This window comes from Lynx canadensis, chromosome C1, assembly GCF_007474595.2.
Source record: "Lynx canadensis isolate LIC74 chromosome C1, mLynCan4.pri.v2, whole genome shotgun sequence".
In the NCBI taxonomy this organism is placed as follows: domain Eukaryota; kingdom Metazoa; phylum Chordata; class Mammalia; order Carnivora; family Felidae; genus Lynx; species Lynx canadensis.
Window position 1 is genome coordinate 45,517,763 of NC_044310.1, and position 24,365 is coordinate 45,542,127.

Genomic DNA, 24,365 nt, shown 5'->3' on the forward strand with positions numbered 1-24,365 from the left:
CTCTCAGCGTGGGGCTTGAACTCCAGATCCCGAGATCAAGAGTCACCTGCTTTACTGACTGAGCCAGCCAGGCCACCCCCACAGTTTTACTTTAAAGAGAAATTTTATGGAACAGAAAGTTATGTTCAGTAAATATGTTAAACAAAAGCTATTCAGTTAGGGCCAGTTGATGGGCATAGAAAAGGGAAGTATTTGAAGATAGGAAAAGAAAGGAGGATGAATAAGGAGAAGAAAAAGCATGTAGAATAAGAGAAACACGGAGAGAAAATAGACACATTAAAGACCAGAGTTGGGGGGGGGGGCACCTGGGTAGTTCAGTCAGTTGAGCGTCCAGCTTCGGCTCAGGTCATGATATCATGGTCCATGGGTTCCAGCCCCACATCCGACTCTGTGCTGACAGCTCAGAGCCTGGAGCCTGCTTCGGATTCTGTGTCTCTCTGTCTCTCCCCCTCTTCCATTCGCTCTCTCTCTTTCTCTCTCAAAAATAAGTAAACATTAAAAAAAAAAAAAAAAAAGGAAAAAAGACCAGAGTTGGAAAGACAGAAGAGAGGGCATGGTTTAAGAAGCTTTGGGAGTGTTTCTGGAGGATTCTACTGTTCACATGGCATGAGGACATCTGTGCATGTTTTTATCTTTTCTCTGACCCGAATGTTAATACTCTCTCCAGAAGTTTTAAATATATACTGGAGAAATGTTTTTTTCTGACTCTGTAAATGATTCATCTTACATGATTATGTAAAAAGTAATTTGACTCTTGTGTGGAATGCTTGATTGACTTAAGTTTTAATGAAATACATTAAGGCATTTAGAGTGTAAAGCCAGTATAAACATAAGTTTTAAAAATGAAGCTGAATACAGCATATCACGTAATCACTTTCAAAGAAATTAGCTGAAGAACAAGTCTGCCAAATGTTCTCATCTCCAGGCTTTCCTGATCTGTTTAAAATAGCACGTTTTCCCACCTCTACCCTGTCACTCATACTCTGCTTTATTTTCATTGTACTTCATTATAGTACCATTGCATGTTTATTGTTTATGTTCTCCACCTGAATGCAAGTTCCATTTGTACCTGTATTCTCAGCATTTGGAGCAATGCCTAGTACACATTAGACACTCAGAAAATATTTGTCAAATGAATGAATAAATGGATGCTCAGACCAACGGAGGGTAAAAACAAGTAGGAGGAAAAGGTCTTCAAGGATATAGGAGTTTGTTCTCTGAAATAAAATGGAGTGCATGTTACATATTGTATTACGGGACTGTGTTGTATTTTCTTGACATTTGGAGCTCTTGATGAATACCTTTAGTGTGATCCACAGCAAAGGCTACAGCCCTACCCCAGCCTGCATTTTTTTTTTTTAATTTTTTTAACGTTTATTTATTTTTGAGACAGAGAGAGACACAGCACGAACGGGGGAGGGTCAGAGAGAGAGGGAGACACAGAATCTGAAACAGGCTCCAGGCTCCGAGCTGTCAGCCCAGAGCCCGACGCGGGGCTCGAACTCACAGATCGCGAGATCATGACCTGAGCCGAAGTCGGACACGTAACCGACTGAGCCACCCAGGCGCCCCCCCAGCCTGCATTTTAACAGCAATTTTTCTTACTTGATTATTCTCGTCCTTTGTCTCTCCTTTCTTAGCTTATCACCTACAACGAGGCTCCATCCCTTCATCACCCTAGTTTCTCAACTCAAGGGCTAGAGATAAAAGGATTAACATGTAGTAAGTGCTCTTGTTATGTTACAATCAAGAGACCCTGGTTACTGGGAGGTAAAATAGTGTGAATTTTGGGCTTGGGCAGATGTACCATCTTGCCGCTCACTGTTGTCTCATTCCTAATTGCTTCGTCTGTAAGCTGGGTGTAGTCATATTTACTTTATGGAATTCTGGGGATTAAATAAGACTTGTGTATAAAGTGTTTAATAATTCTTGCTTAATCAGTGGTAGATAAAGAGGAATAAAGTTTTTTGCTTTCTGTTCAGAACTATCCTTGAGAGAACTGTAAAGGGCTTTCAGGGAAAGGAAATGTAGAGAAAAGCAGTGAGTGAGTCTGTGTTTTGTTTCACCAGGGGTGAGGAAGAAAGGAGCCTTGTGTTATTTTGGCAAAAGTCTGGTGATGGTAGGGGTCAGAACACATGTGCCTCAGATGACTTTCCTGACTCCCGGAGTGAAAGCTCTTGATAGAGATGAGTAAGGGTGGCTGATGCCTGTCAGGGCCCCGCTTGCGAACACATACAGTGTCTCTCAGACCTGTCATAGCCTAAGTACGGATAGAGTGTCATCCAAACATTCCTTCTTAACTTTTTATTAGGCTGCACCGCATGTACAAAGAGGTACATGCATTGTAAGTGTTTTTTAACTAAATCCTCAGTGAATATTCACAAACTAAACGTATCCATATCACGGCTACTTAAACACACACAAAATGACCAGTATCCCACAAGCCCCCACTTTGTGTCCCATTTTGGTTACTGTTTCCATCGTCCACCCCCACCAAGGGTAACCACTATCCAGGGATTAGTTTCACCTATTTTTAAACTTTGTAGAAACAGTTCCATTTGCGCCTGGCTTCTTTCACTTGAGATTATGTCTGTGAGATTCTCCATGTTGCTGCATGTAGTTGTAATTTCTTAATCCTCATTGCTGTATGCTATTACGTTAAGACTACACCATTATTTATCCGTTCTGATACTGATGGGCATGTATGTGGCTGGTTTTTCTATTTTGGTTATTATGAATAATGCTGCTTTAAACATTCTTCTAAGTCTTTTTTTTCTATTTATAATATATTACTATATACATATACATATTTAAAATCATCATATAAATGTTTTAGAAATGCCATTTTTTTCCTACTTTACATTTCAGAGTTTTGACATTCCTGGGGCTACTTTGTGAATCATCTGCCGTAGTTTTCTAGAGTATTCACTTTTGTTTAAGTTATTTCGAATTTGTGAACAATAGTATAACAAGTGGCCACTAATAAAACATGAGAGCTTTGGGTTTTTTCATTTGTCTTGTAGAGTTATGCTTAGGAACTTCACAGTGTTGTAACCACACAGCATACTGCTTTTTAAAACATCTTTTATCTTTAGAAGGCTGATTTTATTTAGGATGATATTCTACATTCGTAAGTATGAAATCATTGTGCAGGAATAATGTCATATTACCAAATCCTGACAGATATCTTTTTTGTTGTTGTGTACTGATTTGGTCAAATGTTTTTTCTCAGCTAGTGGTTGATACATATTTAGGCAAATGTGTCTTTTGTACAGAGTCCTTCATTCAAGATAATTTAGAAATAACCTTTGTAAATATGAAAGGTTTATGAGACCTTGAATTTGAAAAGACTCTCTTTTCTGGAGTATAACTTTTGGTTAAAAAAATCAGGTTATATTTGGAATATATGGTATATCTTTGAGCAAAGGATTTTGTTGTTGTTGTTGTTGTTTAGTTTTTAGTCCACGTGCTGTTTCCAGTCATTTTGCCGGTGGCCACAGAACTCTGTAGGGCTCAAAATATGAGAAAGGAGCCAACTCTGCCCTCCCCCTCCCCCCGAGAATATCTTTGGAGATAGCAGGATACTGGAATCACAGTTCTAGCATTAATTTCTTACATGAATTTTGAGTGTCTTAAGTTCTATGAGCCTCAGTTTTCTGCACAAAAATCCTTGTAGCATTTAAATAGGAACATGTGTATAAAGTACTTTATGTACATAGACACACACACACATAAGTACAAAGTGCCCAGTATGTTGCAAGCACTTATTATTATTATTATTATTATTACATGCCTTTGAGAAATACCTTTCTTCCTATTGATACCATAGCCACCTATCTCCAAATTGCTTTCCTTCCTGAGCCCCAGAATTGTCTGCTCCTTTCACCCTGCTTTTGGAGACCCACTCTGGTTCCTTTTCTACAGCACTCTGTACTTTTTCTTTTATTTCTTAGATCTTTGCTACTGAAAATGTAAATCCATGGACCAGCAGAATAGAGAACTTTTTTTTGTTTTTTGTTTTTTGTTTTTTTTTTTGAGAGAGAGTATGCACACTTGCACATGCAGGTGAGGGGAGGGGAGAAACCCCAAACAAGCTTGTTGCTGACTGTGTAGAGATCTACCTGAGGAATGGGGCTCAGTCTCTCAAACTGGGAGATCATCACCTGAGCAAAATCAAAAGTCAGATACTTGACCAACTAAGCTACCCAGGGGCCCCTTATATCGTGGTTTTAATTTACATTTCCCTGGTGAGTAAAAATATTGAGCACCTTTTCATGTATTTATTATCTACACCTTCTCTTTTCCAAATTTAGTTTCCTGGAAGACATTTGATTTCTTTTGGAATGCCTAGACTTTAAGTAAATTGCAGTCTTGTAGTTGATGGTTATTCTTTCTTCTATCAATACTTTTCCATATTTAGGAGCTCCTGGAATGTAATACCACAAGAGATTCCTTGGGATGTAGAATGTATAGATAATTTTTTTTCTCTGACAGATAGTTGTTTTTTCTCATATATGAGAGATTAGCACACCCAATTTGAATTCCCCTCTCAAATTCTAAAGCTGCAATAGTAGGAGTATATGAAACCTAAATTATATGTTCAAACAACCAAATATTAATGTCAGTCAGGCATTCAGTCCATACAGAAAATAGTTTACTGAAGGCCAGTTATATGTCAGGCCCTGTGCCAGATTCTGAGGATACAAAGATAAATGAGACACAGTCCCTGCTTTGAAGGATCTGATTGGTTTAAAGAAGAAGATCAATAACAGCAACAAAATAGGTAATTATAGCACTCGATGTTCAGTGCCATCATGGAGAGGAGCTATGGTTGTACATTGGAGGGTCATTTAATCCAGACATTTGAGTTGCTGGAATGAGTGGGGGAATAAGGATGGTGTTTAGGGAATGTTTGCTGGAATAGTACTTGAAGTGAACCTTAAAGACAAATGAAACTTGGACAGGTGAAACATTGGAGATTGGTGACTGGGGACACAAAGGGTTCACATGTTTCACTGCATTCATTTATCATACTCAATAAAATTCCACTGAAATTTACTAAATGCTTATCATGAGCTAAACATATGTTAGCCCTGGAAATGAGAGAAAGCACAGCTTGATGGGGAATTCAAAATAGCTCTAAATGACTAATTTATAACATTTGAGGTGAGGGAATGGTGAAAGAATGATACTGGAAAGGTAGGTATATGCCAAAAATATGTATTACATAAATACTGTATGGGTATCTATGAAACTCAGTGAAGCCTCTGCCATTATATAAGTCATTCAGATTATCTCCTCATTCCAGATTTCCAACTAAGTACAGAGCATACTAGGATAGGTTCTAGCTTCCTAGTATCAGTGGAACGTTCATTTTGTGTGGTACCGTAATTTGATCTGTCTCCCAGAACTTCTGTCCGACACCATTGTTAAAAGTTCTTGAATCTTCCCTTTGCTTTTTATTTAAGTCATCTTGCTTTGTCTGCAACTGGAGAGTGTTCATAACTAATCTTTCTTGCTACGGAAGTATTTAATAACGTATTCCCAACTTTCCACCCTTGCTCCTTAAACCTAGGTCCAATTTCAAGGTCTCACCTTGAATAATAGTTGTTCTTCTGATCCATGAGCATGGAACGTTTTCCATTTTTTTGTGTCGTCTTCAATTTCTTTAATATGCTTTCTATAGTTTTCATTGAATAGACTTTTCACCTCTTGGGTTAGGTTTATTCATAGGTTTTTGGTGTAATCGTAAATGGGATTGATTCCTTGATTTCTCTTTCTGCTGCTCCATTATTGGTGTACAGAAATGCAACCAGATTCTGTACATTGATTTTATATCCTGTGACTTTGTTGAATTCATGTATTCGTTCTAGCAGCTTTTTGGTGGAGTCCTTTGGGTTTTACACATAGAGTGTCATGTCATCTGCGAAGAGTGAAATTTTGACTTTCTCCTTGCTGATTTGGATGCCTTTGTTTCTTTGTGCCTGATTGCTGACGGTAGGACTTCTAACACTATGCTGAATAACAGTGGTGAGAGTGGACATCCCTGTTGTGTTCCTGACCTTAGGGGGCAAGCTCTCAGTTTTCCCCATTGAGGGTGATTTTAGCGGTGGGTCTTTCATATATGGCTTTTGTGATCTTGAGGTATGGTCCTTTTGTCCCCACTTTCTTGAGGATCTTTATAAAAAAGGATGTTGTATTTTGTCAAATGCTCTCTCTGCATCTATTGAGAGGACCATATGGTTCTTATCCTTTCTTTTATTAATGCGATTTAACATTGATTGATTTGCAGATATTGAACCAGCCCTGTATGCCAAGAATAAATTCCACTTGATTGTGGTGAATAATTCTTTTAATGTAGTTGGATCTGGTTTGCTGGTATTTTGTTGAGAATTTTTGCATCCATGTTCATCAGGGAAATTGGTCTATAGTTTTCCATTTTAGTAGGGTCTTTGGTTTTGGAATGAAGGTAATGCTGACCTTGTAGAATGAAAAATTGACAAAAATAAAATGTAAAAAATAAAAAAATTGACAAAAGATTTCAACAGGCAAATCATTAAATAAGATACAGATGTCTGATAAACACATGAAAAGATGCTCAACATCACTAATCATTAGGGAAATGCAAATTAGGAGATGTCACTACACATCTAGTGAAATGGGTGAAATTAAAAAAGAAAATGCTGACAAACCAAATGCTGTAAAGAATGAACTAGAACTCTTTTTTAGTGAAAGAGAGAGTGTGAGCAGGGGGGTGATGGAGAGAGAGAGAAAAAAATCTTAAAAAATTTTTTTTTAAGGTTGTTATTTTTGACAGAGCACGTGAGCACGCACAGGAGTGGCAGAGAGAGAGAGAGAGAGAGAGAGAGAGAGAATCAGACGCAGGCTCTAGGTTCTGAGCTGTTACCACAGAACCCATTGTGGGGCTTGAACTCAGGAGCCAGGAGATCATGACCTGAGCTGAAATTGGATGCTTAACCAACTGAGCCACCCAGCCACCCCGAGAGAGAAGATCTTAAGTAGGTTCAACGCTCAGTGCAGAACCTGATGAGGGGCTTAATACCACGATCCTGGGATCGTGACCTGAGCCAAAATCAAGAGTCAGTGCTCATCCAGCTGAGTGAGGCACCTTATATACTACTGGTGAGAATACAAAATGGTATATAATGCTGGGAAACAGTTTAAATAAAATCTTACCATACAGCCCAGCAGTCCAGTACCTAGAAATCTACCCCAAAGAAATGAAGACACATTGGCCCCACCCACCCATCCTTACCACAAACACACAAATAGCTGACTTATTTCGTAATCTCCCAAAACTGGAAACTACCCATATGGCCATCACCTGGTGAATGGATAAACAAATTGTACAATATACATACAATGGAATATCACTCAACAATAAAATGGAATAAACTACTGGTATATGCAAAAGAAAAAAATTTAAAAAAATGGATGAATCTCAAAAGCATTAGAGCATAAGAAGCCAGAGTCGAAAGATTACATACTGTATGGTTTTATTTATAGAATAGTGTGAAAAGTACTGTAGTAACAGAAAACAGATCAATAGTTGGGAGAGATTGGGGTGGAGAGAGGGTCTGACTGCAAAAGGTTGTAGTGGAATTTTTACATGATGATAGAAATGAGCTACATTTGATTTTAGTGATAGTTACATGACCATGTATGTGTAACTCGTAGTACTATAATGTATTTAAAATTCATAGTACTATCTATATTTAAGAGGAGTAAATTTTAAACTTCAATAAAATGACTTTAAAAAGGAGATAAAGGTATACTTAGGGTATAGTTACATTAAATGGGAAATTTTCAGTATAGACTGGAGTGGTGAAAAAGGGAGGTGTGGAGAGGATTCCTACAGCAGGTGACTGTTCATTGAAAGAATTTCTATCAGTTATTCCCAGTTCTGCTTCTCAAATGATATAAATCAGTTTCATTCTTCTGTATAACAGCTCTTTACCTTATCAAATATAAAATCCTAGAAAGCGTAGATAGTGTAAGTATGGTTTTTTTTCTCATAAAATTCCATAGCTTTACAAAATATTTTGTGTAGTTTGGCGATAATTTAGAAAAAGCAAAAGAGAACACTAACGAGTGGTAAGTTTGTTGAACTCTTTAATCCGAGAAATTTTATGGGCTATATAATAATTTCCATTAGTTCATTGGTGGTAGTTTGGCAGAATTGGAAATTTGAAGTAATAGTGAAATAATAGTGAATTAAGTAGATTCACCTGTGAATGGCAGACATCTTCAAAACAAGAGTGACTTAAGATAGTATTTTGCTCTCTTGTAACAGTCTGAGCAGGTGGTTCAGACTGTTGTTGTGCCCAGTAGCATCAAAAGCATGAGCTTCTCTTTTCTGTTGCTCCCACCCACCTAACTAACCCTGTCTTCAAGGTACAAGATGGTGACTTTGGAATTCCAGGCTTTATGACGGAGGAAGGGATGAAGAAGCTTGTTCAGGAGATTTCTTCTAATGCGTTGTTGATCAGAACGTAGTGATATGACCACATCTAGTAACAAAAGAGGCTAAGATGTGGTCTGTACTCTGGGTAGCCATGTGCTCAAGTGTAATTTGGGAGTCTTTCTGTCTGGGATGGAAGGGTGGAATAAATACTGGGAGAGCTAGCGAGCGGTATGACAGAACTAGTTTGTTCACCGCTTACGTCTCAAGTGTTTAGTGCTTACCATAGTAGGGATTCATTGCGTGGATAGACATCCCTTGCTTGTATTGATCTTGATATTTACTTTGTATACATGATACATTGTGGCAAATTCGTCCATCCCTGATGTTTTTTCTTATCTGTGCTCTCCATTTACAAAGAAGGTATCCCTAACAGTCTGCAGACAGGTTTAATACCATACAGAATTTATTTTAGCTCCTTTATTGCTGTTTTTTCCCCTCTACTAAAATTGGAAGTCCTGTTACTCCTCTCTTTTCATGTCTCCTTTGATCAACATAGTCCTCGCTTGTGGGAAGTAGTACATGTTTTTGGATTGAATAAATGCATGGAAATAAAACTGATGAACCCAGTCCTTTCCTTTCAATTACTCTATAGCCCTAACACAGAAGAAATTCTTGGTCTTAAATCTGTTTTTCTTAAAAGATTTTTAAGAATATTCATTTGGCTTTCAGATGGAATATGATTATGAGATAACTTGGATTTAATTAGTTATTACTAAGTACTAATTCACTTAAGTTATTAGGCAATAAGGGCTGATTTAGTTCAGGAAAAAGAAGAGGCAATCTCAATGCATTTGCCTTTTTTTTTTTTTTTTTTTAGATTTTATTTTTAGCTATCTCCACACCCAAAGTGGGGCTTGAACTCATAACCCCAAGATCAAGAGTCTCATGCTCCACTGACTGAGCCTGCCAGGCACCCTCGATGAACTTGACTCTTTTTTCTTTTCTCTCTTTTTTTTTATTATGAAATTTATTGTCAAATTGGTTTCTATACAACACCCAGCGCTCATCCCAACAGGTGCCCTCAATACCCATCATCCCCCCCTCACCCCCCATAAACCCTCAGTTCTCAGTTTTTAGGAGTCTCTTGTGGTTTGGCTCCCTCCCTCTCTAACCATTTTTTTTTTCTTCCCCTCCCCCATGGTCTTCTATTAAGTTTCTCAGGATCCACACAGGGGTGAAAACATATGGAATCTGTCCTTCTCTGTATGACTTATTTCACTTAGCATAACACTCTCCAGTTCCATCCATGTTGCTACAAAAGGCCGTATTTCATTCTTTCTCATTGCCACCTAGTATTCCATTGTGTATATAAACCACAATTTCTTTATCCATTCATCAGTTGATGGACATTTAGGCTCTTTCCATAATTTAGCTATTGTTGAGAGTGCTGCTATAAACATTGGGGTACAAGTGCCCCTATGCACCAATACTCCTGTATCCCTTGGGTAATTTCCTAGCAGTGCTATTGCTGGGTCATAGGGTAGGTCTATTTTTAATTTTTTGAGAAACCTCCACACTCTTTTCCAGAGTGGCTACACCAGTTTGCATTCCCACCAACAGTGCAAGAGGGTTCCTGTTTCTCCAAATCCTCTCCAGCATCTATAGTCTCCTGTTTTGTTCATTTTAGCCACTCTGACTGGTGTGAGGTGATATCTGAGTGTGGTTTTGATTTGTATTTCTCTGATGAGCGATGTTAAGCATCTTTTCATGTGCCTGTTGGCCATCTGGATGTCTCCTTTAGAGAAGTGTCTATTCATGTTTTCTGCCCATTTCTTCACTGGATTATTTGTTTCTCGGGTGTGGAGTTTGGTGAGCTCTTTATAGATTTTTGGATACTAGCCCTTTATCTGATATGTCATTTGCAGATGTCTTTTCCCATTGCTTTGGTTGCCTTTTAGTTTTGTTGATTGTTTCCTTTGATGTGCAGAAGGTTTTTATCTTCATGAGGTCCCAATAGTTCATTTTTGCTTTTAATTCCTTTGCCTTTGGGGATGTGTCAAGTAAGAAATTGCTGTGGCCGAGGTCAGAGAGGTTTTTCCCTGCTTTCTCCTCTATGGGTTTGATGGTTTCCTGTCTCATATTCAGGTCCTTTATCCACTTTGAGTTTGTTTTTGTGAATGGTGTAAGAAAGTGGTCTAGTTTCATCCTTCTTCATGTTTCTGTCCAGTTCTCCCAGCACCATTTGTTAAAGAGACTGTCTTTTTTCCATTGGATATTCTTTCCTGCTTTGTCAAAGATTAGTTGGTCATACTTTTGTGGGTCTAGTTCTGGGGTTTCTATTCTATTCCATTGGTCTATGTGTCTGTTTTTGTGCCAATACCATGCTGTCTTGATGATTACAGCTTTGTAGTAGAGGCTAAAGTCTGGGATTGTGATGCCTCCTGCTTTGGTCTTCTTCAGAATTACTTTGGCTATTCGGGGCCTTTTGTGGTTCCGTACAATTTTGGGATTGCTTGTTATAGCTTCAAGAAGAATGCTGGTGCAATTTTGATTGGGATTGCATTGAATGTGTAGATAGCTTTGGGTAGTATTTACATTTTAACAATATTTATTCTTCCAGTCCATGAGCATGGAATGTTTTTCCATTTCTTTATATCTTCTTCAATTTCCTTCATAAGCTTTCTATAGTTTTCAGCATACAGATTTTTTACATCTTTGGTCAGGTTTGTTCCTAGGTATTTTATGCTTCTTGGTGCAATTGTGAATGGGATCAGTTTCTTTAGTTGTCTTTCTGTTGCTTCATTTTTAGTGTATAAGAATGCAACTGATTTCTGTACATTGATTTTGTATCCTGCAACGTTGCAGAATTCATGGTGGAGTCTATCGGGTTTTCCAAGTATAATATCGTGTCATCTGCAAAAAGTGAAAGCTTAACTTCGTCTTTGCCAATTTTGATGCCTTTGATTTCCTTTTGTTGTCTGATTGCTGATGCTAGGACCTCCAACGCTACGTTAAACAACAGCAGTGAGAGTGGACATCCCTGTCGTGTTCCTGATCTCAGGGAGAAAGCTCTCAGTTTTTCCCCATTGAGGATAATATTAGCTTGGGCTTTTCATAAATGGCTTTTATGATGTGTAAGTATGTTGCTTCTATCCCAACTTTCTCAAGGGTTTTTATTAAGAAAGGATGCTGAATTTTGTCAAATGCTTTTTCTGCATCGATTGACAGGATCATATGGTTCTTATCTTTTATTAATGTGATGTATCACATTGATTGATTTGCGAATGTTGAACCAGCCCTGCATTCCAGGAATGAATCCCACTTGAGCATGGTGAATAATTCTTTTTATATGCTTTTGAATTCGATTTGCTAGTATCTCATTGAGAATTTTTGCATCCGTATTCATAAGGGATATTGGCCTGTAGTTCTCTTTTTTTACTGGGTCTCTGTCTGGTTTAGGAATCAAAGTAATGCTGGCTTCATAGAATGAGTCTGGAAGTTTTCCTTCCCTATTTTTTGGAATAGCTTGAGAAGGATAGGTATTATCTCTGCTTTAAATGTCTGGTAGAATTCCCCTGGGAAGCCATCTGGTCCTGGACTCTTATTTGTTGGGAGATTTTTGATAACTGATTCAATTTCTTCTCTGGTTATGGGTCTGTTCAAGCTTTCTATTTCTTCCTGTTTGAGTTTTGGAAGTGTGTCGGTGTTTAGGAATTTGTCCATTTCTTCCGGGTTGTCCAGTTTGTTGGCATATAATTTTTCATAGTATTCCCTGATAATTGCTTGTATTTCTGAGGGACTGGTTGTAATAATTCCGTTTTCATTCATGATTTTATCTATTTGGGTCATCTCCCTTTTCTTTTTGAGAAGCCTTGCTAGAGGTTTTTCAATTTTGTTTATTTTTTCAAAAAACCAACTCTTGGTTTCATTGATCTGCTCTACAGTTTTTTAGATTCTATATTGTTTATTTCTGCTCTGATCTTTATTATTTCTCTTCTTCTGCTGGATTTGGGGTATCTTTGCTGTTCTGCTTCTATTTCCTTTAGGTGTGCTGTTAGATTTTGTATTTGGGATTTTTCTTGTTTCTTGAGATAGGCCTGGATTGCAATGTATTTTCCTCTCAGGACTGCCTTCGCTGCATCCCAAAGCATTTGGATTGTTGTATTTTCATTTTCATTTGTTTCCATGTATTTTTTAATTTCTTCTCTAATTGCCTGGTTGACCCATTCATTCTTTAGTAGGGTGTTCTTTAACCTCCATGCTTTTGGAGGTTTTCCAGACTTTTTCTTGTGGTTGATTTGAAGCTTCATTGCATTGTGGTCTGAAAGTATGCATGGTATGATCTCAATTCTTATATACTTATGAAGGGCTCTTTTGTGACCCAGTATGTGATCTGTCTTGGAGAATGTTCCATGTGCACTCGAGAAGAAAGTATATTCTGTTGCTTTGGGATGCAGAGTTCTAAATGTATCTATCAAGTCCATCTGATCCAGTGTATCATTCAGGGCCCTTGTTTCTTTATTAATCCTGTGTCTAGATGATCTATCCAATGTTGTAAGTGGAGTATTAAAGTCCCCTGCAATTACCACATTCTTATCAATAAGGTTGCTTATGTTTGTGATTAATTGTTTTATATATTTGGGGGCTCCCGTATTCGGTGCATAGACATTTATAATTGTTAGCTCCTCCTGATGGATAGACCCTGTAATAATTATATAATGCCCTTCTTCATGTCTTGTTACAGCCTTTAATTTGAAGTCTAGTTTGCCTGATATAAGTATGGCTACTCCAGCTTTCTTTTGACTTCCAGTAGCATGATAGATAGTTCTCCATTCCCTCCCTTTCAATCTGAAGGGGTCCTCAGGTCTAAAATGAGTCTCTTGTAGACAGCAAATAGATGGGTCTTGTTTTTTTATCCATTCTGATACCCTGTGTCTTTTGGTTGGGGCTTTTAGTCCATTCACATTCAGTGTTATTATTGAAAGATATGGGTTTAGAGTCATTGTGATATCTGTAGGTTTCATGCTTCCAGTGATGTCTCTGGTACTTTGTCTCACAGGATCTCCCTTAGGATCTCTTGTAGGGCTGGTTTAGTGGTGATGAATTCCTTCAGTTTTTGTATGTTTGGGAAGACCTTTATCTCTCCTCCTATTCTAAATGACAGATTTGCTGGATAAAGGATTCTCGGCTGCATATTTTTTCTGTTCATCACATTGAAGATTTCCTGCTATTCCTTTCTGGCCTGCCAAGTTTCAGTAGAGAGATCCGTCACGAGTCTTATCGGTCTCCCTTTATATGTTAGAGCGTGTTTATCCCTAGCTGCTTTCAGAATTCTCTTTATCCTTGTATTTTGCCAGTTTCACTATGATATGTCGTGCAGAAGATGGATTCAAGTTACGTCTGAAGGGAGTTCTCTGTGCCTCTTGGATTTCAATGCCTTTTTCCTTCCCCAGTTCAGGGAAGTTCTCAGCTATGATTTCTTCAAGTACACCCTCAGCACCTTTCCCTCTCTCTTCCTCCTCTGGAATCCCAATTATGCATATGTTACTGCGTTTTATCGCATCACTTAGTTCTCTAATTCTCCCCTCATACTCCTGGATTTTTTTCTCTCTCTTCTACTCAGCTTCCTCTTTTTCCATAATTTTATCTTCTAGTTCACCTATTCTCCCCTCTGCCTCTTCAGTCTGAGTTGTGTTCACCTCCCTTTTATTTTGCAGCTCATTTATAACATTTTTTAGCTCCTCCTGACTGTTTATTTGTCCCTTGATCTCTGTAGCAATAGATTCTCTGTTGTCCTCTATAGTTTTTTTCAAGCCCAGCAGTTAATTTTATGACTATTATTCTAAATTCATTTTCTGTTATATTGTTTAAATTGTTTTTGATCAGATCGTTAGCTGTCGCTAATTCCTGGAGTTTCCTTTGAGGAGAATTCCTCCTTTTTGTCATTTTTTATAGTCCCTGGAGTGGCGGGGAACTGCAGGGCTCTTCCTCTGTGCTGTCTGGAGTAACTTGCGTTGGTGGGCGGGGCCGCAGTCAGACCTAATGTCTGCCCCCAGCCCGCCCTGGGACTACAGTCAGACTGGTGTGTACCTTATCTTCCCCTCTCCCAGGGGCAGGACTAATTGTGGAGTGGTGTGGCCTCTGCCTGGGCTACTTGCACACTGCCGGGCTTGTGGTCCTGCTTCGATTGGATCTGGCGTATTATCCAGGGTGGATCCGCAAGGTGCACAGGGGTGGGAGGGGCAGACTCAGCTGGCTTTGCCTGGTGGTCTGCTTCGGGAGGGGCCCTGCGGCACCGGGAGGGAGGCAGACCCGTCGGAGGGATGGATCCACAGAAGCACAGCATTGGGTGTTTGTGGGGTACAAACAAGTTCCGTGAGGGGAACTGGCTCCCTTTGGGATTTTGGCTGGGGGCTGGGCGAGGGAGACAGCGCTTCCCAGCGCCTTTGTTCCCCGCCAAGCTGAGCTCTGTCCTCTGGGGCTCAACAGCTCTCCCTCCCGCTCTCCGAGTAGAGCTGTTGACTTATAACATTACAGATGTTAAGTCCCACTGGCTGTCAGAATATGCTCTGTCTGGCCCCTCCGCTTTTGCAAGCCAGACTCGGGGACTCTGCCTTGCCGGGTGGACTGGCTGCCCCTTCACCACCCCGGCTCCCTCCTGCCAGTCTGTGTAGCGTGCATCACCTCTCCGCCCATCCTACCCTGTTCTGTGGGCCTCTCATCTACACTTGGCTCCAGAGTCTGTTCTGCTAGTCTTCTGGTGGTTATCGGGGTAAATTAGGCAGATGTGGGTGGAATCTAAGTGATCAGCAGGACGCGGTGAGCCCATTGTCCTCCTTCGCTGCCATCTTCCTCCCCACAATCTCAGACTCTTTTTTCTTTAAAGTTTATTTATTTTGAGAGTGAGTGAGAGAGAGCATGGGCACAAGTGGGGGGAGGGGCAGAGAGAGAATCCCAAGCAGACTGGCATTATCAGTGCAGAGCCGGATGTGGGGCTCGAACTCATGAACCAGGAGATCATGACCTGAGCCAAAAATCAAGAGTCGGACACTCAACTGACTGAACCACCCAGGCACCTTTGTATTCATCTCGTAGGTGAAAGTTTGTACACTTTTACTAAGCTCTATCTCCCAGCCCTTGGCAACCACTTTTCTACAAGTTTGACCTTTTTTTTTTTAGATTCTACAGATAAGTGATACAGTGCAGTATTTGTCTTTAACTGGCCTAATTTACTTAGCATAATGCCTCAAAGTCCATCTATGTCACAAACAGGATTTCCTTCTTTCTCATGACTGAATGACACATGTATGTGTGTATGTATCATCTTTATTCATTTGTTGACAGATACCTAGGTGGTTTCCATGTCTTGGCTGTTGTGAATAATGCTGCAGTGAATGTGGAAGTGCAGATACGTCTATAAATAAATAAATAAATAAATAAGTAAATAAATAAATAAATTTTACTATATATATAAATAAATATATATATACATCAATAAATATATATATGTTTATAAATAAATAAATATATATATATTTTACTATATACTCAGAAATGGGATTGCTGGATCATATGGTAGTTCTATGAATTTTTTAAGGAAGCTACATACTGTTTTTTATAATAGCTGCACCAATTTATATTCCCACCAGCAGTGCACAGGGTTCCCTCTTTTCCCACATCCTTGGCAACATTTAATTCTTGTGTTTGTGGTGACAGCAGTTCAAGCAGGTGTGAGGTGATACACATGGTGTTTTTGATTTGCATTTCCCTGATGATTATTGATGTTGAGCACTTTTTCATGGATTTATTGGCCATTTGTATGTCGTCTTTGGGAAAATGTTTATTCAGTTCTTCTGTCCACTTTTTAATCAAGCGTTTTTTGTTTTTGCCATTGAATTGAGTTCTTTATATATTTTGAATATCAATCCCTTGTCAGATGTATGATTTGTGGATATTTTCTCCCATTCTGTAGGTTGTCTTTTCATTTTGTTTCCTTTTCTGTTGAAAACCTTTTTAGTTTGATGTAGTCCCACTTGTTCATTTTTGTTGTCTTTGCTTTTTTTGTCAAATCCAAAAAATCATTATCAAGACTTATGTCGAGGAGCTTACCACCTATGTTTTCTTCTAGAAGTTTTATGGTTTCAGGTATTAAATTTAAGTCTTTAATCTATTTTGAGTTGATTTGTACATAATGCGTAAGATATGGTTCTAGTTTCATTCTTTTATATGTGGCTATCCAGTTTTCCTAGCACCATTTATTGAAGACACTGTCCTTTCTCCATTGTATATTCTTGACTCCTGTGTTGTAAAATAATTGACCATATATGCAAAGGTTTATTTATGGGTTCTATATCCTTTTCTATTGATCTATGTGTTTGTTTTTATGCCAATATTAGACTGTTTTGATTACTGCAGCTTTGTAATATAGTTGGAATTGGGAAGTGTGATTTTTTAAGCTTTGTTCTTTCTCAAGATTGCTTTGGCTTTTTGGGGTCTTTTGTGGTTCCATATAAACTTTAGGATTGTTTTTTCTATTTCTGTGAAAAATGCCATTAGAGTTTTGATAGGGATTGCATTGAATCTGTAGGTTGCTTTGAGTAGTATAGACTTATTAACATTATCAGTTCTTCTAATCTGTGAGTGTGGTATATCTATTGTGTCTTCTTCCATTTCTTTTAATCAGTGTCTTAAAATTTTCAGTGTATAGATCTTTCCACCTCCTTGTCAAATTTATTCCTAGGTATTTTATTCTCTTGATGCAGTTGTACGTGGGCTTGTTTTCTTCTTTTCTCTTTCTGATAATTCATTGTTAGTATAGAAACACAAGTGATTTTTGTATATTGATTTTGTATACTGCAGCTTTATTGAATTTGTTGGCGAAGTAATACTTCATCATTAAATTGTTTTTTGAGTGATTTCACTCACTTTCTGGTTTCCTTGCTTTTCAGTTTAAGCATATGGTATTAAAAAACAAAACACCCATCTGTTTGGCTGTTAGAGTCTTTGGTCTTACTTCTTTGATCTGGTAAGAGCCCATATGTTCTCAGTAGTCAGTAGTTTCAATTATCAAATGGGGAAGGAGTAATTGAACTCTTTTTTTCAATTGTATTGGCAAGGGATGCAGCATTGGTTACTCTCACTGAGACTATCTGGGATGTGAGGGGAGAAACATATTTTTTAGGCCATGCAAGCAGATGTTTGGGTATCATGAAATTCTCAAAAGTGAATAATACTACCCTACCGAGGCATTAAGAAACATTTAAGTTATTTTAATTGAGTAGAAGAAGCTCCCTGAAATTGACTTCACCATAAAGAAGAATGAAATCTTGCCCTTTGCAACAATAGGGATGGCTCTAGAGCACATAATGCTAAGTGAAGTCAGTCAGAGAAAGACAAATACCGTATGATTTCACTCGTTTGTGGAATTTAAGAAACAAAACAAAGAAAACAAGACAAAAATGAACAAAGAAAAAAAAGACAAAAAACTCTTAAATACAGAGAACAAACAGGTGGTTACCAGAGGAGAGACCCCGGGGGAATGAGTGAAATAGGTGAAGGGGATTAAGAGCACTGAGGAATCTATAGAATTGTTGAATCACTGTATTGTACACCTGAAATTAATGTAACATTGTATGTTAATTATACTGGAATTTAAAAAATTAATAAAAGAAAGTCCCTGAAATTGATAATATTTTTCTGGGGTCCTGGAAGCAAATTTTAGAATGTTATATTAGGTTAGATTGCTTGAACTTGATTTGCTGTCTCCCAGTTTGTTTTATATGCCGGCACAGCATTTGAGATGATAATTTACTACCTGAGAAAGTTATAAAGGTAAAAATAATCTCCAGTGACAGGAAACTCAGTTCTTCCTAGGTCAGCCCATTTCATGTTTGGATTCTTCTGACTGGGGGCACTATGTGTAGTTAAACATGCTTCCTGTGAACTGAAGGGAGATGATGACCTGAGATGACATGTGCCACCTCACACTGCATCACTTTGGACGAGTTGTTTAACTTCTCTGTGCCTCAGGTTTCTCATCTCTACTCTGGAGGATATTGATACTTCATAGAGTTGTAGGGTTGAGTGAGCAGGTTAGTTAGCACTTAGAATAATGCTTAGTACATAACAAGCAATAAATGTCATGGTTACTTTTACCATCATTATTAACGTATTTGTTTTAATGATTTGACTTGACTCCAAGAAATTCTTGGGAGATATTGTCACCTGACTCTTTGATTTCTAGCATATAGTCTGTGTGCCATCAAGTGAAATAGAGGACATAGGTTTGGTAGAGGAAGTGGAGGAGAATGCTGAGTTTACTTCTGAACATGCTGAATTTGAGATGTTTGTGGAATACTAGTGTTGAGATATGGAAATTTGAAGAAGAGGGCAGAGTCCTTGGCGTATGGCTGGTAATTAAAATTATGAGAGATGGGTGAAATAACTTAAGGATCTACTTTGTTTATAGATGAGAAACCTGGGGACCCTAAACCTTAAAGAATAGGTGAGGCCGTAAAGGAGACAATCTGAGAGTTAGAGATGGTCTGAGAACCAGGAGAGAGAAGTGACACCAAAAAAGGGAAAGGTATCAATGTTGTCTAATGCAACAGAGAGTACAGTAACCTGTGAACTGGAAAGTATACATGGCTTGATAGTTAACAGGTCTTTTGTGACCCTCTTGTATCAGTAGAGGAATAGAGGTAGAAGCCAGATAGCAGTGACTTCTGAAGGGTTAAAAGGGAGGAAGAACAGACAATAAATGTAGACTACTGTTTTGAGAAATTTTGATGAGGCAGATGTTAAAAACTAAAGGAAGATCCAGGGTAAATGGAAGATTTGGGGGCAGGATGGAATATTGATGGGCTAAGGAGAAGGGCTGTTAGAAAAGAAAAAGGCTGAGTGGCGCCTGGGTGACTCAGTTGGTTAAGGATCCGACTCTTGATTTCAGCTCAGGTCATGATGATCTCATGGTTTGTGAGTTTGAGCCCCACATCGGGTTCTGCGCTGACAATGGGGAGCCTGCTTGGAATTCTCTGTCTCCCTCCCTCTCTGCCCCTCCCCTCACTATCTCTCTCTCTCTCAAAAATGAATAAGTAAGCATTAAAAAAAATATTAAAAAAAAAAAAGAAAAGAAAAAGGTTGAGTATAAGGAGAATGGAGAAAAGATGGGTTCAAGACCACAAGTTTAAACAGGAGGAAGGTGAAAACATCTGAGACTGGAACAAAGAGAGATGTGGATATAATCAAGCCTTGAAGATAGAGGAAATTCTCCTAAAGACTTCATTTTCCCCAAAGAAAAGAAAGGGGAATTTGTTGGAAGGAGTCAAGGGTTGACTAAGTGTTTGGAGGAGAATGGTCAGTATTTAGAATAGTAATTGAAAGAAAAAGAGGGCAGGCAGATTTGTTCTCCAATGAAGGGATTTTTCATCTGAGCAGTATTTGGGTACTATGAATGTGTTATATGAAAGGGGAAGGATTATTGTTTAATTCAATGGAAGATATATTTATTTAGCATGTATTTTGTACAAAATACTGTGTTATTTCTTCTGGGAGACTTGGATGAATACTGACCGCCTTACTCAAGATGGGGGTGGGTGTGAACTATAATAGCTCATGTCATATGATATGTCAGAACCACAAATGTTTATAATAGCCTAAAATGATGATACATGAATTTTATAAACATACTGTGAGAGTTTGAAAGAAGAAGAGATCCCACTAAATATGGGGAAATAGGAAGGTTTTATGGAAAAGACAAAAAAAATATATAAAATAAGGGCTACATGTGTATTTTCTGATGAAATAGTAATGAAATCAGTTGTAAGTTTTTCCTCTATTACAGCAATTATTTATTCTTCTATAATACAATGACTGGAACTAACCAGAAATGAAGAAATAAAGAGATTAACAAAACATAATTCTGCTTTATCCAAAAGATGTTCCAAATTTGGCTTTTTTTTTTTTTCTTTTTGGTAGGAATGTAGAATTCAGTAATCCTTTCCACAAATATTTAAAGGACATCTCCATGTTAGGTACTGAGGATGCAGAGAAGACTAAGATACAGTTTCTTTCTCCAAGGAGTGCATACTCTAGTAGAAGAAATAGAAGGAAAGGAAACTGAAGATCTATGCAATAAAAGATATAAAAGTGGTATATATGAGTAAAGAAATTTGGGGTTACAGTGGAAGGAAACATGAATAAATGATTATGTTGCTATGACAGCAAGTTTTTCCCTTTTTCTTTTCTTTAGTTGGAGAACATCAATTGACAGGCCATAAAGTGGCAGTTAAAATCTTAAATAGACAGAAGATTCGCAGTTTAGATGTTGTTGGAAAAATAAAACGAGAAATTCAAAATCTAAAACTCTTTCGCCATCCTCATATTATCAAACTGTAAGTATTTTTGTACCTGATAATGCAAAAGAAACTGTCCTGAAGTAATTCCTATGAATTTATAAATAATTGTTTATCTTTAGTTAACTTTTTATAAAAGTATAATTCTTTTTTTTTATTTGTATTCAGCAAATATTAATTCATTTAACCTCTATTAATCTTTTTTTGTATACTTTTAGTTTATAATTAAGAGTCACTTTTCAAAATTGCTACGGTTTTCGGGTGGTGAATGCAGCCTTAGAAGTTGACTCTTCCCTAGTATTCACTTTAAAGGGCATTTAGGACTTTGGTATTCCTTGAGTCATTTCATAATTTTTTTTCTAGTCTATTTTCGTTAACTTAACAGTATTTTCTTTTTGGAAAAGGTAGAAACTAACTGGTAGAGATTATCCACCCTAGTATATTATTTGCAAAACTGCAGTTATTACTGTGATTACTGATACCAAAGCTCTTAGGGAGGCAAATGGATTTTTTTTTGATAGGATAAGTTACAAATTTAAAAGATAAGTAAATATGAAGAGATTGATAAACCTGATTAATTATATTGAAAGATAAATAATTTAAAATTGATTATACTCATAGAAAATGTAGATACTGAGTATGGAACAGTATTCTTTTAAATCATTTAAAGTTGCAGTTTTATATTAACTGAGAAAATGTAATATAAACACTGATAATTGTCTCTATTTTTTATCTTAAAAAATTGTTTTAAAGTTTATTTTGAGAGAGAGAGGCGCAGAGGGAGTGGGGGAGGGGCAGAGAGAGAGGGAGACAGAATCTCAAGCAGACTAAGCACTGCCAGTGCAGAGCCTGACATGGGGCTTGATCCCATGAACTGTGAAATCATGCCCTGAGCTGAATCCAAGAGTCAGGTGCTTAACTGACCACCTAGGCACCCCTCTTTATTTTTTATCTTAAAGTTTGGATAGAGTTTTATAAAATAAATATTAATCTTGTTGAGTACCTGATAATGGCTAGGAACTATATTGAGAATTTTACATATATAATTTCACTGTATCCTCTTGATGAGCCTATAGGATAGGTATTCTTGTCTTCAGTTTATAAATAGGGAAATTACATATCTAAAGAGTATCATCAGTGTGTCCAAGGTCAAATAGCCAGTAAATTGCAGAGCTGGTAGTTGATGCCATGCTGTTAATGCTTTACTCCAGTTTTTCTCAAAACAAAATGATATAAATCCCTTTTAAGGGAAAAATAAATTTGTGGATCCCTGGTCTTGACTTAATTATTTTTAGTGTATTGTTTTTTAAGTATATAGAAACAAAGAATTAAGTATAATAAACTCCATATGCTTATAGCTTCAACACAACTATGAAACTAAAATCAATTCACAATTTAAATATAAGGCAATGAATGAAGTCATTGAAATTCATAGTATCTATAGTATAACGTGACAAATAATGGTGGTTTTCAAAAAACAAATCATTGTTAGTTTAATTGTAGAATTAATAGAATGAGGTCCAAGGCCATATATATTTTTTCCTTCAAATAATATTGCAGAGAATGCCTGTTGGTATGACTATACCGTAAAAAATCATTTTTAATATCTTTGAGATTTTATTTGCTAGTTCATTATAATCAGGCATTATACTTAGCCTAAACTTTGTTAGTGAGTCATCTTTGGGTGTCAGTGTTAATGAGAAACATCTCAATAACCTATAGAGATATATTATTTGCCTGTGATAAAGCTAGCATAGTAGCTGTGGTAGGCTGAATAATCCCCCTGCCCCAGATATCCTATTTCCTAGATTCTTTGACTATGTTACATTACATGGCAAACGGGAATTAAAGTTAGAGATAGATTTAAGGTTGCTGATCAGCTGACTATAGGGAGGTTTTCCTTTATTTTCTGGGTGTGCCCATAGTAATCACAATGGCCTTTAAAAGTGAAAGAGGGGGGCGCCTGGGTGGCTCAGTTGGTTAAGCGGCCGACTTCGGCTCAGGTCATGATCTTGTGGTCCGTGAGTTTGAGCCCGCGTTGGGCTCAGTGCTGACAGCTCAGAGCCTGGAGCCTGTTTCAGATTCTGTGTCTCCCTCTCTCTGACCCTCCCCCGTTCATGCTCTGTCTCTCTCTGTCTCAAAAATAAATAAACGTTAAAAAAAATTAAAAATAAATAAAAGTGAAAGAGGGAATCAGAAGACTAAGAGAAAGAGGTTTGAGGATGAAGCAAGGTCAGAGTGTTAAATGTGAGAAGGACTTAATTGGCTGTTGCTGACTTTGAAGATGGAGGAAGAGGGCCATGAACCAAGGAATGTAGGCAGGCTCTGAAAGTTAGAAAATAGAAAAGTTTCCCCCTAGAGCCTTCAGAAGGCAATACAGCCTTGCTGACAACCTTGATTTTAGCCCAGTGAGGTGTATTAGACTTATATAAAACTACAAGATAATACATTTTTGTTGTTGTAAGCCACCAAATTTGAAGTATGGCAGCAATAGGAAACTAATACAGTAGCATTCTTGAAATCCTTAAATGAGTGGCTAATCCACTTATTGCTAGGATTTGGAACATGCGTACATTTATTGTTGGTGAACTGTTGCAAATTGGTATGTTCCGTTCATCTTACTAACAACATGAATATGCAACTGTTTAGAGAAGGCTTTTTTTGGAGGGGCTTGGTGTGCTATTGGGTGACTGTTGATGACTCAGTTCTCTCTCAAACCACTACCATGAAAACTTCCTTCATAACAGTAAGCTTCAGTGTCATTTGATCTTGACTTGAAGTTCACTTGATCATACACATAAACAAATAAGGTCACTGAATTTGCACAGCAGTACATGATTGATTATAAGGTTATCATCTAAGACCTATATTCTAGAAGATCCAGAGTACATTTATACTGATTTTTTAAGATTATCTTAAGAATTAAAATACTACCTACTAGCTTGGTGACTCACCTCTCCTATTCTTTGTTTCCTTAACTTTAAAATGAGGATGTGTTTGCACTGGTATAATGCCTAGTATTTGATAAACATTGGTCTAAAGCAGGAATTGGCAACCCACATGCTGATTCCAGTCCACTTTCATGATTAACTGTTTTTGAAACAGTTCATAGCTGACTTCAACTCCATGTTAATAATGACTTTAATCTAGTTACTGAGTGACTTCTAAGCTAAATCTCTTTGCTCTTCCTTACTGAGTGGCCACCTTCTGTGAGAGGAAAAAGCTGAGAAGTCAGACTAAAAGTATCACATGCCAGAATGAGAGTGAAGGGAGATACCTCTGTATTTGCCTTGTTCCTTAACCTCATCCCTTTTAGAATGCCAACCCTGAAAGACCCCAAGGAAACTTTGCCCATTTAAAGTATGAGTCCTAGTTCCTGTTCTATTCCTACAAACACAGATCGGATTTTGTCAGTAAGCAGTTGCAACTGTCATGAGGATTTAAAAGCTTATTATTGTTATTTTTTTACTGTTTATTTATTTTTGAGAGAGACAGTGTGAGCAAGGGAGGGGCAGAGAAAGACGGGGACAGAGGATCCGAAGTGGGCCCTACGCTGATAGCAGTGAGCTTGATGTGGGACTCGAATT

The 24,365-nt window shown here is 37.8% G+C and overlaps 1 protein-coding gene across 1 annotated transcript in view; it reads left to right on the forward strand.

Moving 5' to 3' along the window:
• The window catches only part of PRKAA2 (protein kinase AMP-activated catalytic subunit alpha 2), a 78,891-nt gene that overhangs the window by 14,596 nt on the left and 39,930 nt on the right, over nt 1-24,365 (forward strand). The window contains exon 2 of the mRNA XM_030324991.1: nt 20,676-20,817. Coding sequence (XP_030180851.1) covers nt 20,676-20,817 — 142 coding nt within the window. The remainder of the gene's footprint in view (nt 1-20,675; nt 20,818-24,365) is intronic.